General features: G+C 35.7%; 2 protein-coding genes across 2 annotated transcripts; both read left to right on the plus strand.

Annotated features, from left to right (window-relative positions):
• Positions 1 to 490: 490 nt before the first annotated feature.
• Positions 491 to 1847, plus strand: LOC132162919 (65-kDa microtubule-associated protein 5-like). Its single transcript, XM_059573129.1, has 2 exons — positions 491 to 1055; positions 1447 to 1847. The coding sequence occupies exons 1-2, from the start codon at positions 491 to 493 to the stop codon at positions 1845 to 1847; spliced, it is 966 nt and encodes a 321-aa protein (XP_059429112.1).
• A 5121-nt stretch (positions 1848 to 6968) lies between these two features.
• LOC132162920 (zinc finger BED domain-containing protein RICESLEEPER 2-like) lies at positions 6969 to 8032 on the plus strand. The gene is made up of 2 exons (XM_059573131.1): positions 6969 to 7883; positions 7985 to 8032. The coding sequence occupies exons 1-2, from the start codon at positions 6969 to 6971 to the stop codon at positions 8030 to 8032; spliced, it is 963 nt and encodes a 320-aa protein (XP_059429114.1).
• The last annotated feature ends 5789 nt before the right edge of the window (positions 8033 to 13821 follow it).

Consider the following 13821-nt stretch of genomic DNA (forward strand, 5'->3'; position numbering starts at 1 on the left):
GGAAATTATATCTAAAATCTTTAGGTAAACGTGTTTTTATTAAAAACTCCCTGGGGTTTTTTTTTTTGGAAATTTAGTCCCTAGGTCACTCGAAATTACTAGAAAACTCCCTACCGTCAATTTTTGTTAACTTCCGTTAGTCTACTCAAAACTCACCGTTTTATCTGATTAAAATATTATTTTTTTATTAATTTAATTTAAAAAATTCAATCTTAAAAAAAAAAAAATTTGAAGGGCGGTGCCACCCCTGGCCACCCCCCCCAACCCCTATGGGGTGGCTACCCAAACCACCAATGGTGGCTACATGAAACAGCTATTAGCACGCTCCTCTCTTCTGCTCTCTCTCTCTGGCTTCTTCTTCTTCTTCTTTCTTCTTCAAGCACTTGTGAAATGACGAATATGCCCCCCACTCGCACCACTTGCGCCTCTCTTCTTCACGAATTGCAGATAATATGGGATGAAATTGGTGAGAGTGACAGCGAGAGGCAAAATGAAGGAGTTGGTGTTTAAGAGGCAAAATGAACTAGAAGAAATCTACCGAGGGGTTCATATGGATGTAGATAGTGATGTAGCGCGAGAGATTCTCGGGAGCCTCGTAGATTCTGGTAATGTGGATCTGTCTGATCTTCTTTCAAGCATGGATGATCAGATTGCAAAAGCCAAAGAGCAAGCTCTAAGCAGGAAGGATATCTTGGACAAGGTGGAGAAATGGAGATATGCAATTGAGGAGGAGAAGTGGCTTGAAGAATATGAAAGGGATGAAAATCGCTATAGTGCTGGAAGAGGAGCACACAAAAATCTGAAACGTGCTGAAAAAGCACGGAACCTGGTCAGCAAAATATCATCTATTTGCGAGAATTTGACTGCAAAAGTAAAAGCTTGGGAGATGGAGAAAGGAATTCCTTTCTTATATGACAAGGTTCCTGTCTTACAAAGCTTGGAAGAATATAGTGTGCTACGACAGGAAAAGGAAGAGGAAAAGCGAAAATTTCGGGAGCAGAAACGGTTGCAAGAACAATTTGCTGCAGAACAAGAAGCCCGCTTCCCCATGGGTGGTTTGGGGTGGCCTGCAGGCCACCCCAAACCACCTGGGGGTGGGCGAACCACCCCTGGGGTGGCTTACGGCCACCCCATAGGGGTTGGGGGGGGTGGCCAGGGGTGGCACCGCCACCCCTAGCCACCCTTCAAATTTTTTTATTTTTATTTTTATTTTTTTAAGATTGAATTTTTAAATTAAATTAATAAAAAAATAATATTTTAATCAGATAAAACGGTGAGTTTTGAGTAGACTAACGGAAGTTAACAAAAATTGACGGTAGGGAGTTTTCTAGTAGTTTCGAGTGACCCAGATACTAAATTTCCAAAAAAAAATACCCAGGGAGTTTTTTAAAAAAGCGCGTTTACCTAAGGATTTTAGATATAATTTCCCAATTTTTTAATTAACAGTTATGGAGATTACGAGTCAATCTATGGAATTGGAAGGTATTGAAGTTGATGTACATGATGATACACTCACTGTGATTCCTACACCTGGATCTATTGAGTCTGGTAGCACTGAAAATAACCCAAGCCAACATGTTAACACTGTTTGTCTTGCTGTTGGTGAGGTTAGGGCTGGGGCTGGGGCTAGGGCTAGGGATGTGGATGGGGGTGATAGTGCTGGGGATGGGGATAGGGATGGAAATGGCTTGAGTGAGAATGGACAATATCAAAAGAGGAAAAGGCAAAAGACTTCCAAAGTCTGGAATGACTTTGTTTCAGTTACAATAGGGGGGTTAAAAAATCACAATGCAATTGGTGTAAGAGACTGTTTGCTGTTGGAAAATCTAGTACTACCTCAACCCTAAATAGGCATTTGACTTCATGTGTTAGATATGTTGAGTTTAATAGTGCTAAAAAGCAAAGTACTTTGTCATTTGAGCATAGCAGTGACAATGATGGTGTGGGAAGTTTGACAAGTTTTAGTTATAAAGAGAGTAGGGTTAGGGAACTTGCTTCCCATATGGTGCTATTTTACGAGTACCCTTTTAATATGATGGAGCATGAACTTTTTAATAAGTTCATGAGGGCCTGCACACCCCACCGAAAAAAAAATAAGCCGTGCAACTGTTAGGAATTATTGCATTACCACTTACCAAAATAAAAAAAAGGAAGCTGAGAACACTTTTGAAATTGGTTGACAAGGTGAACATCACCACCGATATGTGGACCTCTTGTCAAAGAATATCATATATGGTGGTGACTTGCCACTTTGTGGATTCAACTTGGTGCCTTCAAAAAATAATTTTAAATTTTTGCAATGTACCTCCTCCACATTCTGGTGTTGTGATTACTGATGCATTAAGGAATTGTTTTTCTGATTGGGGAATTGAGGATAAAATTCATACCATTACTGTTGATAATGCTTCAGCTAATGATTCTGCAATTAGAATTATAAAAGATGACTTTGAGTTGAAGAATGCTTTGTTGGTTGGGGGTAAGTTGTTTCATGTTAGGTGTTGTGCACACATTACAAACTTGTTGGTGCAATCTGGGCTTTCTGAAATTAAGGGTATTATAGATGATGTTAGGCAAGGCATAAAATATATTGTGGCTTCTAAAAGTAGGTTGAATGTCTTTAGTGAGATAGCAAAGAGATTGCATTTACCCTGTAAGAAACTGATTTTAAATGTCCCCACATGTTGGAACAGCACCTATTTGATGTTGGACACTGCAATTAAGTTTAAAGAAGTGTTCCCTAGGTACCATAGAGTTGAGCAAGCATTTCAGTGGGTTGTAACTCCAGAACAGTGGGAAATGGTGGGTAGGCCTGGGTATCGGTCAAAACGGTCCGGTTTTGGACCTTATCGGTTATTAATCGATAATTTTCGGTTAAACGGTTTATTAACCGATACCGAACCAATAAGAATTTTAACAGATAATTTCGGTTAAAACGGTATACGGTTAAACAGTTTGGTTAAACCGGTTAACCAATTTAACCGAAAACTTTATATTGATTTATTTTGTTGGGCCAAAAATGAGTTTTCTTTTTTTTTTACTTTTGAGAGCCCAAATACTCTTTGTTGGGACCCAAATATTTGTTTTTTGGGCTAAAAATTGAAGCTTTTTTATATTGATCCACTTCAACTTTTTTTTTTTTTTTTTTTTTTTTATATTATCAAATACATTTTTCCAAAGCAAATGGACTAATTAACATGATGAATGCTAATTAGACTAGCAAAACTAGTTAATGAAAAATGCTTTCACAGTTTCACCAAAGGCAAAGAAATCCCATCAAATCCCATCACTTTAAAAAAGAAAAATCAAACCTACCCAAACCCAAATTAAAATAAAATTCATTAATGAATAATAAACAAAGTATTAACTAATTAAAGTCACTTAGCAAAAGGAAAATAAGTCATAGGCAACACCATTACACAAATATAAAAGCGAGAAAACATAAAGATAGTGATCAATATGGATAAACATCAACATCAACACGGTTACACAATAATTTCCTTGAGCCACCTCAAACATAGATTATCTTCAATTCCTTAAATCTGCTTCCTTCAATAATCCAACAAATCAAAACATAAATAAAGTGAATCGCTATTAGTAATTAATATTAAAGAGTAAGAAATAAATATCAAATAAGAAAAAAATAAGATGCAAAAAACTTACCAAATACTTTAAACAAAACATTACCCCGCAAAGTTCATCCATTAAGCCTTAATTCGCGTCAAATGTGAGGGAATTAGACAAAATTTCTACCACAATGAAATTTTTAAAGGATTAGTAAAAATAATTTAATCAAATAATTAGAATAATGAATAAATTTGAAATTAACAAATATTACCCGACTCAAGCTTGTAGCTTTCTTCATCTTCAATATCAGGCAAGAGTGACTCAACATACTGAAAATTGGGAGAAGATCTCAACCAATTTTGACAACAAATAAGAGCTTCCATTGTTTTCGAAGCCAAAGAACTCCGAAAAGGATCTATGATATGACCTCCGGTGCTAAACGCCGACTCAGAAGCAACAGAAGTAAGTGGAATTGCTAGGACATCCCATGCTATCTCGGCAAGAATCGGAAACTTTACCTTATTTACCCTCCACCACATTAAAATATCAAAGTTGTCACTTGGTGTCTCCACCTCTTCCGTATAATATTGCTCTATCTCTGTCCGACACATCATCACATTTTTGGACGCCCGAAATGAATGGTAAATAGCTAAAGCATCTTTCTTATTAGTACCCACACCCATACCTTCGGAACTTGTGCAACTACGCTCTTCATTTCCAAACCTAGCCCCACTTTCATTCTTAGCATATTGCTCATATAACCGGCCCAAGACATCCTTTAATTTTTTAACAATTTCTGTTGCTTTTTGTAGACCCACATTTGTCTGGAACCAAAATTTTAAGATGGATATCTTGTAACGTGGATCAAGCACCGAAGCAACAAACAACAAGGGGTTAATGGCCAAAAAATTTTCCCAATACTTATCATATTTCTCTTTCATTTGCATTGCCATGTTACTCAATGAATAATCATTACTTTCACAATACTCATCCAAACAATGATAAACATTTTGAAGAATACCAAAAAACAAGTTAGAAGTTGAGTACAAGGAACCCGACATCTGAATTGTTTCGTCATAAAACACACGCAAGAATTTAACAATGTGTCGAACCTTATTCCAATCATCTTCATTTGGAGCCCCCAACACATCCCTCCCTCCATTATCATCATTCAAATAATGTACAAAATTCGAATCTTCATCTAAGATAAGATTAAATGCTCCTTCATACTTTTGTGCCGCCTCCAACATGGTATAAGTAGAGTTCCATCTAGTGGAAACATCAAGAGTCAAGGAAGACCGACACCCAAGATTCTTCCTTTCTACACAAGACTTAAAGAGGGCTAATCTTTGGGGGGATCCCTTCACATATTTCACCATATTTCGGACCCTTTCAACTGAATCATGTGCATCCTTCATACCCTCCTTCACAATTAAATTTAGAACATGGGCACAACACCTCACATGAACAAACTCATGGCAACAAATAACATCATCATTGGACATATTTCTTTTACTAAACTCACTAATTGCTTTATCATTAGCACTTGCATTATCAAGTGTTATCGCCAACACACGGGTAATCCCCCATTCCACCAAACATTGCTCTATTTCCTTGGTAATCGTTATTGCCTTGTGATCCGACACTTGGCGAAATGCCAATATTCTTTTGTGATATTTCCAAGTGGAGTCAATGAAATGTCCTGTTACAACCATGTAATTCATATTCTGAATTGAAGTCCAAGTGTCAGTTGTCAAACAAACCCTTTGACCAACCATCAACAACTTCTTTTTGATTATTTCTTTTTTGGTCATAAACAACTTAACACAATCCTTCATCACTGTATAGCGAGAAGGAAGCTCAAAACGAGGTTCAAGAACCCTAAACATTTTCTTAACACCCATCTTCTCCACAATTGAAAAGGTAAATTCATCAACAATAATCATTTCACAAAGTGTCTCCCTAATAAGTTTTTCAGAATACTTCCCAACAACTAGGTTATTACCAATACTACCATCACTCTGACTCTGCCCGGCCATAAAGGTGAACTTAGACTGAGAGCTATCTATTTTTGCTTTTAAGCTCTTATACTTTTGGCTTTTTTTGAAATGGTACAACATGCTAGAGGTGCCATTTTTTGTCCCATGACATTTATACTGAACCCCACAATAGTTACAACTTGCAATAGGAGCCTCTTCAGAACTATTTACATCTTTAGTAAAATGGTCCCACACTGAAGATCTTTTTGTTCTTAATCTTTTTTTACAAGAGATTGGGGGTCGTCGACCACGAGCATGACCATGAGATGCTCCCCTAGAACCCCTAGAACCAGCACATCTAATCCCTTAGGTATCCAACTCATCAGATTCATCAATATCATCAAAGGTCTCTTCATCAAAGTCTAAGTCTTCATCAAAGGTTTCTTCATCATCTATGCCTATGGGACAAGAAGAAGTAGCTAATGTTGGAGGTCGAGGTGCAGCCATACGAACTTCTGAAGTAAAAAAGCAATGGTTGATTTTAATTAGCTAATGTGACAATGTTTGACCTATGAGCTATGACTAAAACTCAAACTACAACTGGACAACCTGTAACATTCTATCTCTACCAAACATTCAATCATAGGTATTATGACCTCAATTTCATAATAGAAGAAACAATTTGAACAACCTACAACTGGATTGAAAATCCCAGAATTCATGCATACTTAAAACCCCAACCTCAAACTTTATTCAATTAACAAGAATTCAAGAGAAAAAATATAATCGGCCAGGCTAGATAACAAAACAACTAAATAAGTAAACAAAAAATTTAACAAAAGAAAAAAAAAAAAAAAGAATTCAAGAAAATTCAAGAAAAAAAAAATGGGGGGAGTGAGGGTCAAAGCTTGTTTACCTGTGAGGCTGTGAGTCACCGTAGCACCAAGAATCCGAGAGAGCCAAGAGTGTTGGCGTGTTGGCAGTGTTGCGATTTGCTAGTCTGCGACTTGCGACTTGCGAGAGATCAGAGAAGGGACAGATCGAGACCGAGACTGGGGGCTGTGTGAGGCTGAGAGGTGTTGGGACTTGGGGGCGGCCGCACCTGAGCAGTTGGCGGCAACAGATGGGCGAGTCACGAGTGGGCAACAGGGCAACGGCGAGAAAGCTTAGGAGAGACCGAGAGAGCAGAAAGGCGTGAGTGATTTACTGATTTTAGACTAAAGTGGGGCTTAGGGTTCGACTGTTGTGGTGTTAGAGAGGTTTATATAACCTCTCTAAAACGGCGACGTTTTGGGACTAATAAGTATAATCGGTTCTTATCGGTTAAACCAGTTAACCGATAAGAATCCCTTAACCGGACTGAACCGGACCGGACCGAATTCCAGTATACTTTTTTTAATCGATAAAGATATCGGCATATCGGCTATGGTTTATATCGGTTTGGTCGAAACCAGTAGACGACCGGTAATTGGCAATCGGTTAATCTGCCCAGCCCTAATGGTGGGTAATGTGAACCAGGTTTTGTCAGTTTTCAATGATGTAACCAATGTTGTATCTGGTAGTGAGTACCCTACTGCAAATCTGTATTTACCTGAGGTTTGGAGGATGAAAGAAGTTTTGATGATCAAGTGTGATGATAGGAATGAGTACATGAGGTCAATGGCAAGTAGGATGATTGACAAATTTGATAAGTATTGGGGTGATAGCAATTTGTTGATGTCCATAGCTGCTGTCTTGGATCCTAGATACAAGATGAAGTTGATCAATTTTTGTTTCTCTATCATTTATCCTTTGACCGAAGCTTGTAGTCACATTAACAATGTGTTGGCAGTTCTGAAAGAGTTATTTGAATCATATGTTTCTGCCCATACAGCTTGTATATTGCAAGAAACTGCCCAAGTAAATGCTCATTCTTGTTCTTCCTCAAGTGCAATTGTTGGAGATGTGGTGTCCAAAATTTCTGAAGGTCGATCAAGGTTTGCTGACCATATAAGAAGTAGTGACATCATCCGGCTCATTAAAACAGATTTGGATGTTTATCTTGAAGAGGATGTCTACATTTGTGGTAAGAATGAGAATGGAGTACATATGAAAACAGATTTTGATGCTTTGGCATGGTGGAAATGCAATGCCTTGAAGTATCGCATCTTGTCTAGAATGGCAAAGGATATCTTGGTTGTTCCCATAAGTACAGTTGCTTCTGAATCCTCCTTCAGTGCTAGTGGTAAGGTTATTGAACCCCATAGAGCATCATTATCCCCTGACATTGTTCATATGCTCTTATGTGGTTCAAATTGGGTGAGAACACTTCATGGCATCAAGAAAAAATCTGCTGGTGAAGTAAGTTTTGTATCTAATTTATGTATTTAGACTATTTAGAGTTTTACTAAATTTTATTTATGTACGAACTGGCCATATTAAATTTGTGTTTGTTTTTGTAGAAATTGGTTGAAGTGGAGTTGCCTACCACTACAACTACAACTACCTGAATGTGATGTGATGCAGAATTTCAGACAGGGAGTGTATTACTATTACAATCTATTTCAGTCATTTCCTTGTTTAAGTCTGTAATTTGAATACTTCATTTTTGGTTTTAGTCTCCCTTTGCTTATTAAGTCTGTATTTTGATAACTATGTTTTATTTTGAAATGTTTGGATTCAGTCTCCCTTTGCTTATTAAGTTTGTATTTTGATAACTATGTTTTATTTTCAAATGTTTAAGTGCCATATTGTACTTTTGTTGGAAACTCTCTTGATCATTTGAGCCTGTTGAGGTAATATCTTTCTTCCTTGTTCATTTAATTGTTTTCATTCTACAACAAAAATTTGATTATTTGAACCTCCCTTGACTCGTTTATTAAAGGTCAAAGACTTTTTGCGTCTTTGACTAACTAAATGCAAGGGAGTAAAAATTTGCTAACAATATTTTTGGTTTGTTTGTGTTTGCAGTGATTATTCATTCCTTGGGTCCTTGTCTCCGCTTTTAAGAAACTTCATTAAAAGCTGCCACATATTTTCATATGCTTGTTACTATTTACTAGTTTGGTATTTTTAAGTTGTTGCATTTTATATACCTAAAAATCTCTAACAAAATGTGCTTATAAATATCATATTTATTTTTTTATGCTACTGATTTGAGATTAGTTGGGATACACATCATACACTGGTTTATGCAATTATGCAATTATGCTTATGCTTTTGTGGTTGCTATCTGTTGAGATTAGTAGTGATACACTGGTTTATGCTACTGCTTTTGCTATATGTTTGTGGCTTGTGACTCAATTTCTAATTTATTTTATGCTGTTGCTATCTGTTGAGATTACTTGTTTTTTTTTTTTACCAACTGTTATTCTTTCTACTAATTATAGGTTGTATATAATTAGTAGTTTTGGTTGATTAACATGATTCTATTATTTTGAATTTTGCACATTTGACTATTTGAGTACATAATCTATTATTCCATATTTCCATTATTATACCATCTATTGCTTTCATGTACAATGTACATCACACTGCACTTCTTAGTTCTCTGCATGTTTTACTAGTTACTATAATTTGATGTACATGTTGATGTTTGTTATGTGTGGCCAGTGTGGGTTTAGAAATTAGGCTGTGGCTATAGAAAGTCCTTACCAATTTTGTTTTATTTCTAAAGCACCCTAATTATGTTGCAAGAGAGTTACAAACGCCAAACGGCTAACACCTTTTTTTTTTTTACATGGATTGCAGACTTGCAGTGTGGGTGTGGGTCACGATCAGGCTGGTCAGTGTTAACTGGCAAGTGGAACACATCACACATATACTGTTTCCTGATATCCTCATTTTGCAATGTTTAATTTTATGTGCATTTACTCATCTAATTTTTAAATACTTACTAATTACTCAATCTTAAGTGATAAAACTCCCTTGACATCTTGCAAGGGAGTTAAAAACATTTAACACATTTCTTTTCTTCATTGATTGCAGTGTGGACAGTGGACTGGTGTGGATAGCTGGTGGCCAGGATGAAGAGTAGTCTCTTTAGATGAATTTTGGCTTTTGGTCATTTGACTCATTTCAGTTATTTATAATTTCTTCAATTTGATTTGTAATTCTTCTATTTGTAAATTAATCTGTTTTCTTCAATTTGAAGTTGCTTGATTTGTAAGGCCGTAATATAATTGTCTAAGCTTGTTATTTTAGGTGTTTTTAATTTATGCTTTAATGCTAATGTAATTTGTAAGTTATATTTGTCCTGAATTTTACATTGGTAATATTTGTCCTGAATATAACTTGTTCTAGTGAATCACTGAATCTTACCTGATTTGTAATTGGCATTTGGAATTACCTGATTTGTAATTGGCAGTTGGAATAAACTTGGAACATTGTTGAATTGTAAATGTGTTAGAATATAATTCTTGATTGTTATTGTTAACGATCCTTAAACGGGCCGAGCTACCTGTTTAAGGCTCGAAAGGTTTTCTAACCGAGCTCGAGTTAAGGCTCGGGCTCGATTTCGCCCTTTCCAAACTTATGTCTCTCTATCGGGCTCGAGTCGAGTCGAGTCGAGCTAATCGAGGGCTTGACTCGACTTGCATATTCCCATTATCGATCCCGAGTACGATCCCGAGCGTGTCAAATTCATTAACGAGTCGATCTTGAGCCGGGGTTTACAAGCTCGGCTCGAGTTCGAGACCGGCTCGTTTCTTGGTTTGTTTAAATGAGCCAGTCCAAGTTTGCCAAAGCTCGGATCGACTCGGCTCATTTACAGGCCTACTGACACCTACTCATAGTGGTGCAGTAACATTTATATATAATAGACACAAATGCTTAAAACCAAAGGCAATGGAGAAAGGATTGTTTTTTTTAAAAAAAAATGGCAATGGAGAAAGAATTGATTTAAAAAAAAAATTACACTTTACTCCCTCAAAATTTGAAAAAATTTTCAATTCGACCTCTAATGTTTTAATTTTTACAATGCACTCATCCAAATTTTCAAATTTTTGCAATTCGATCAATCCGTCAGTCAAAACGGCTTTGACTGACGGAGCAGTGATCATATGATCACTGTTGGCATTTTGTTCCCCAAAATGCTCTCTCATCCCAATTACACGCATGCACGCCTTGCTGCCCACACACACATCCAATTCTTTCACAAATCTCACACCCACGCTTCGTGTTTCTCATCAGCTCTTCACCCACCGTTACTTACCACCGACTCAGGGCTAGCCCAACCGTTAGGCGAGTTAGGCCGGTGCCTAGAGCCCCAAATTTCTAATGCCCACAATTTTTTTTTTTAATGCCCAAAATTTTTTTTAATAAGGCCAAAAAAATTTGCATAAAGGCTATCAACATACTTTTTTGAGGCCCTCAACATGCTTTAAGAAAAATATTATTATTTGTTTATAATATCAAGGTCCAACATGCTTTCTTGAGGTCTTCAACACGCTTTAAAAAAATAATATTGTTTTTTTTTATAATATGGAGGCCTTCTGCATAATGGCCATGAGGCCCTCAATAGTTAACATGTTTTTTTAAAAAATAATATTATTTGTTTATAATATCGAGGCCCTTTATAAAATAAGAACAAAAAAAAGAAATCTGCGAAAATGCTGAAAGATAAAAATAAGCCAACTTAATTTAAGTATAAAGAACAAAGAGTAAAGTCAAAATGGTAATTTTAGTCTAAAACAAAATTTCACTAAATGCAGAATCTTATTAGGTAAATATTTCCTGCCATATTAAAATAATTATTATTTAATTAATATTTAAATATTAAAAAAATAAGACCTAATTTTAAAGTTTTGCCGAAGGCTCAAATACACTGGGCTGGCCTGCACCGACTTGTCCACCACCAACCCAAGAATTCTCCGTCCATGCTGTCGTGGGATTGCTCGAACCCCGAAGGGTCCTCCGGCAGCCCCTACGGCCTGTTGTTCAACGCGCTCGCTCTTATACCACTGTGGAACTACCTGCTGGGTTCGCTGATCGTCGCCGTTGTGTTCCTCTACACTTTCCTAGAAATTCATTTCCTCCAAGATTTGTTTTCCGGGTTCAGTGGGAACTCCGTGAGCTTGACTCACCACCCTTGCTCCCATATCTACGACGGCGTCGTTACCAAGTACCGCGTTCTTCACGGCGGGTACGAATATATAACCAACTCTCGAGGGAAAATAAGCTTTCTTTTCCTCTTATTTCTCAGGAACCAAGCCAGTTCGATGAATTTTTGCAATGGTTACTTCTTGGTGCGGAATGTTGGTATAATTGTTGGATGGGGAATCAAACTGCGCAGGTGTTTAGCGACGCCGTAGCTCTCAAGTCCGCATATACGGACTGTTTTTCTGAATTTCCTAGAGGCCTGAAGGTTACTTTGTTAACTTGGGTTGGGCGTGGGGCATTTTGGAGAACAAAATGTCAACAGTGATTGTTGTTCTAGTCAAAAAGGCTTTAACTAACGGATTCATTAAATTTTAAAAATTTAAAAGTTTGAAAATTGTATTGAAAAAATTAAAATATTGAAAGTCGAATTAAAAATTGCTTCAAACTTTGAAAGATAAATTGGTAAAGTGTAATTTCCTAAAAAAAAATAAGGAAAACTTTATTTTAGACCCCTGAACTATCGTGCGTTTTAAGAAGATCTTAAAAATTTAAAAACTCTCAATTTATACTCTGAACTTTCAATTTCAATCAATTTACCCCATCCGTTAACTTCTAACGGACTTTCAATTACCCATCGATTTTCGTTTAAAAAAAAATTAAGAATAAATTTAAAATTTTATAGAAAGTAAGAGATATAAATGCTATTTTATCATTTTTAATATTTAAAATTTGATGGATGAAAATAAACTATTTAAAATTAAATTTTAAGTATGTAAATTGAGAAATTTTAAATTCTAGGAGAATATTCTTAAATTATACAATAATTTAAAATTTTAAAGTGAAATTTTTTGAAACAATTAATGGTACGATAATCAGGACACCTCAGCAACTTGCAGATGGATTGCTGATACATAAATGCTGCTTCCAGTACACCGCCTTTTCTGGTCCTTCTCATCGGGTCCTTCCTTTCATCGGGTCCTTCCTTCCCCTCGCTCTCTCTCAATCAATCATTCAATCAATCAATCAATCAATCAATCGCTTTCGTCCTTGCTCTCCTTCCATTACATTATTGTTTTTAATTCATTGCACCACCAATGCCGTTTTCACCATTTCTCGTTTCTGGAATTTCATCAACTTCACTTCCACGTACGAGTTTGTGATTTCGTAGCTGTTTGATTCATTTTCCGTATTATTCTCACTGTTTCCCGCTTTGTTTGGCGACGCAGATTCCTTGAACACTGTACGTGAAATAAATAAGAATGTTTAGTATAAAAAATTTTTAAAAAAATTTATTTTTGTAATAATTTTTTATTTGAATAATAATAAAAAATAAATAATGTGATATAAAAAGTAAAAAAAAGTTATCATATTTTGATGTTAATATTTTTGAGAAATAGTGATAAATGGTAACAAAGAAAAAGGAAAAGCTTTGCCAAACAAAGCCTCCGGCATGAGAGCTGCTATTTTTAAAACGATCCAAATATCTTTTAATTTTTAATTTAATAGTAAATTTAAAATTTTATAAAAAATTAAGGAGTATAACTCATATAACAGTTATTTTATTATTTTTAAGACGAGATATATTATATCAAATTGAAAGTTCATGAAAGTAAAAATTTGGGTAAAATTCACTTAACTCTCAAACTATCACCCTAGTGACAATTTATCCCTCAAACTATCAATTACAACAATTTATCCCTCAAACTACCAAAACAATGACAATGTACCCCCAATGCTAGTAAAATAATGAAATTACCCCTATAAAATTTTCAATAAGACAAAAATACCCTTAAAATTTTGGAAAAAAAAAATTAAATTTTAATATTTTTGTTTTTATTTTAATAAGGGTAATTTCGTTATTTTGTTAAAATTTGGGGTACATTGTCATTGTTTTGGTAGTTTTAAGGGGTAAATTGTCGTGATTGATAGTTTAGAGGGTAGATTGTCATTAGGGTGATAGTTTGAGAAGTTAAATGGACTTTACCTTAAAAATTTTAAAAATGGTTAAATACTAAATACTCCCCTTGGGTTTCATTACTTTATTTTTTTTCCCCTTAGGATTTGATTTTTATCACAGGAGGTCCCTGTGGTTTTGATAATAGATCAAACTAGTCCTTCTGTCAGTTGACCGTTAGTTGATTTAACAGAAATTCGCGTGAACCAATCAAATGTTGACACGTGGCATTTACTTAAATTTTTT

This window comes from Corylus avellana, chromosome ca10 (assembly GCF_901000735.1).
Source record: "Corylus avellana chromosome ca10, CavTom2PMs-1.0".
Classification (NCBI taxonomy): domain Eukaryota; kingdom Viridiplantae; phylum Streptophyta; class Magnoliopsida; order Fagales; family Betulaceae; genus Corylus; species Corylus avellana.